We start from the raw sequence: 3,341 nt of genomic DNA, 5'->3' as shown, positions 1-3,341 counted from the left end.
TCCACGGCTTCGGCTGTCCCTCCGCCTTCTGGTGTCTCAACGTCGACGCTCTGGCAGAGCATCGTCCAGTTTACTTCATGGATATGCTCGGTGATCTAATGGATCATGTTGCTTATATTTTATGGACTACTGAGAGTCAAGTCACTATTTTCTTCATGGATATGCTCGGTGATTTGATGAATCATATTGCTTATATTCCATGAACTGCTAAGATTCAATTCGAGCATCGTCCAGTTTACTTCATGGATATGCTCGGTGATTTGATCAATCATGTTGCTTATATTCCACGAACCTCTGAGATTTAATTCTAACATCGTCCAGTTTACTTTCATGGATATGCTCGGTGATTTAATGGATCATATTGCTTATATTCCATGAACTACTGAGATTCAAGTCATTACTTTTACCTAATTGTTGGAATGTGATTCTCAATTTTTAAAATAATGACTACAATTTTTAATTAAAGCAAATAATTATAAGATAAATGAGCGTAAACATAATGTTATTCAGCCTTACAAAATTTTTAACTTTAATTCATTTTCACTTGGGCAGTTTGGTTACATTTCAGTTGGATTGCGATACTAGTGGCAGTTTTTCTTGTCTGAAAGAATGACATTAAGAAAAAAATCGATTGCCTCTTTAGCTACTGTATTATAGTTTTATGGAAAAATCAATAAATATTTAATTCACGCAGTTACTATGGGTTAACTGAATTAAAACTCAAAAAAGATTCATAATACTTTTTGAATCTGGTTCCGCGTTCGAAATAAAAAAAAAAACTGATCATAATTCTTGCACAGCACAAGTTTCACGTTAATTATGAAATGCGCTTCGTAATTAATGCAGAAGTCGCACGTTATTGATGAAGTTCACTTAATAATTTATGCACGAATTTGCATTACATATGAAGTGTGCTTCAAAATTCATGCAAAAGTTGAACGTTATTCACGAAGTGCGCAACCGTGTTCAGGGCTCAGTCGCGGAGCTCACACCCGATGTTTGATTCTAAATCACTTATTTAACAAATTATTCATAATTCATGTACAAGTTAGACGTTATTTATGAAGTTTGTTTCATAATTCATGCACAAGGTGCACGTTATTTACGAAGTTTGTGCACGTATATGTGGTCAGATCTCGGTCGTAGCTCCCGCCCTACGTACGTACAGCACGGACTCTGTGCGGGCTGATCGGGGGCTCGTGGAAACCATCGACTCATTCCTAACTTAAAACCATTATTTTAAATAGAAAACTTGTCGTAATTTATGTACAAATTAAACGTAATATACTATATATGTACACGTATGTGGTCAGGGTTTGGTCGGAGCTCACGCCCCACGTACAGCCGTGATCCGCTGCAGCGGATCGCCGGGGCTTGTGGAAACCATCGACTCATTCGTAATTTAACAAACTAATAATAATTTATATACAAATTAAACGTTATTTACGAAATATGTACACGTATGTGGTCAGGGTTTGGTCGGAGCTCACGCCCCACGTACAGCCGTGACCCGCAGCAGCGGACCGGGGGCTCGTGGAAACCATCGACTCAATCCTAATTTAACAAACTAATCATAAATTAAATTAAACGTTATTTGCGAAATTGGTCAGGGTTTGGTCGGAGCTCACGCCCTACGTACAGCCGTGACCCGCTGCAGGCTGAGCAGGAGCTGGTGGAGAGTATCGAGGCCTGGAGGAAGGTGGTTGGGCTGGAGCGCTTCATGCTGCTGGGACACTCGCTCGGGGCCTACTTGGCCACCGTGTACGCCTTCAAGTACCCGGACAGGTACTTATTATATTGTGATTACATTATATATCACTATATATTTATTATTTTTAATATAATATTAAGATATTCATTATATATAATAAATATCGGGCTATTATATTTATTGAAAACGATGTGCTGGAGAATATTGATGTAAGTATTTTAAATAGAAATAAGGACCATTTGCCTGCTGCCTTAGATAAATTAACACTATCATATAATAACTGTCTCTTATACACATCTAGATGTGTATAAGAGACAGCATTAAAATCATTTACTTTTACCAGGATTGTTGAACCGTATAGCGCTCCCGTAGAATGGTACGACTCCTGCTACGACCGTACTTCTATCGCCCTTCTGCAGCCGTATCACCAGCGGATGGGTCGCAGCTGTGTAGCCGGTCGTCCCGGCTAGTGGCTGTTCCTCAGAACTATCATGTTTCCTTGATATTGATGTCTCACGGTCAGTCTTGCCGTAGGTTGTTCAATAATGACCGTACTGAATATAATTCTGGCGCAGTGCTGGAAACTTGAATTTTCGCGATTACCAAACACTCATTAGCAAGAACGAAGATTAACTTGTTTTTTCATATGCAAACTTGTTCCATCTGGAAACTTGTTCCATATATAAGCTTGTTCCATCTGGAAACTTGTTCCATCTGTAAACTTGTTCTACCTGGAACTTCTTCCATCTGGAAACTTGTTCCATCTGTAAGCTTGTTCTATCTGGAAACTTACTCCATCTGCCAACTTGTTCCATCTGTAAACTTGTTCCACCTGGAATTTGTTCCATCTGGAAATTTATGAATTTCTGGGCATTCCTTCCCGATTTTTTTCTTCACTCTGCGAGCCCGAGGCGAGTCGTCAGACACGCGAGGGCTCCCAAGTTCTAAAATCAAGGCCGCTTGATTGCAAATGCTCGGCCGATAGGCCGAGTCGTTATATACTCTGTCTCTTATACACATCTAGATGTGTATAAGAGACAGGCTCAAGGTCGTACTTGTAAGTCCAATGTAGTTCATATTTTGAAGAAGTCTACAACCTTCTTTATTACATGAGAATTTATAAACCACATTAGTTTCTTGAAGCAGACCAGTTTTTTTACACGGATTATTATTCATTACAAGGTTTTTTATTTTCTTATTTTTGTAGTAGATCAGAAGTTTTATGTTTTCAATCAATCTATCAATCTTTTGCGGATTGATAGACAATTTTCGCATAGAAGTACGGATCAGCAAATAATCATAAAACCTAATGATAATTCACTTGACTGTTTTCGTTATTTATGTTTGCATCATCAATATTTTGATTTTAAATATGTTACATATATATGTTTTTGATGCAAATTCATATATTGACTCAATTTTACATATAAAATAATATTCCATGGTTCTACATTATCGGACATCGTTGTAGAGTGTAGACAACTTCTTATAACAGTATAATTGTTTGAAAATATTCATGCAAATAAATTTAAAATCTTCTTAGTCTATTATAGGCTGCTTCTTTTTGTTGTAAATAAGATGTATGATTTATTCCATGTTCCTCACAATTGCTATGACAATAAGTTTTGTT

General features: G+C 37.4%; 1 protein-coding gene across 1 annotated transcript; it reads left to right on the top strand.

The window, feature by feature from the left end:
* Positions 1 to 96: 96 nt before the first annotated feature.
* Positions 97 to 2,181, top strand: LOC108674657 ((Lyso)-N-acylphosphatidylethanolamine lipase). The gene is made up of 3 exons (XM_018162618.1): positions 97 to 343; positions 1,611 to 1,785; positions 2,055 to 2,181. The coding sequence occupies exons 1-3, from the start codon at positions 271 to 273 to the stop codon at positions 2,179 to 2,181; spliced, it is 375 nt and encodes a 124-aa protein (XP_018018107.1). The 5' UTR covers positions 97 to 270.
* Positions 2,182 to 3,341: the final 1,160 nt, after the last annotated feature.

Source organism: Hyalella azteca, unplaced genomic scaffold (assembly GCF_000764305.2).
Source record: "Hyalella azteca isolate HAZT.00-mixed unplaced genomic scaffold, Hazt_2.0.2 contig11157, whole genome shotgun sequence".
NCBI lineage: Eukaryota > Metazoa > Arthropoda > Malacostraca > Amphipoda > Hyalellidae > Hyalella > Hyalella azteca.
This window is presented reverse-complemented; position numbering and strand designations above follow the sequence as displayed.

Coding starts and splice junctions, on each gene's coding strand:
- LOC108674657 (XM_018162618.1), top strand. CDS start 271: ATGTTGCTTATATTCCACGAACCTCTGAGATTTAATTCTAACATCGTC. Junction 344..1,610: donor TACTTTCATGGATATGCTCG/GTGATTTAATGG, acceptor GAAATTGGTCAG/GGTTTGGTCGGAGCTCACGC. Junction 1,786..2,054: donor GCCTTCAAGTACCCGGACAG/GTACTTATTATA, acceptor TACTTTTACCAG/GATTGTTGAACCGTATAGCG.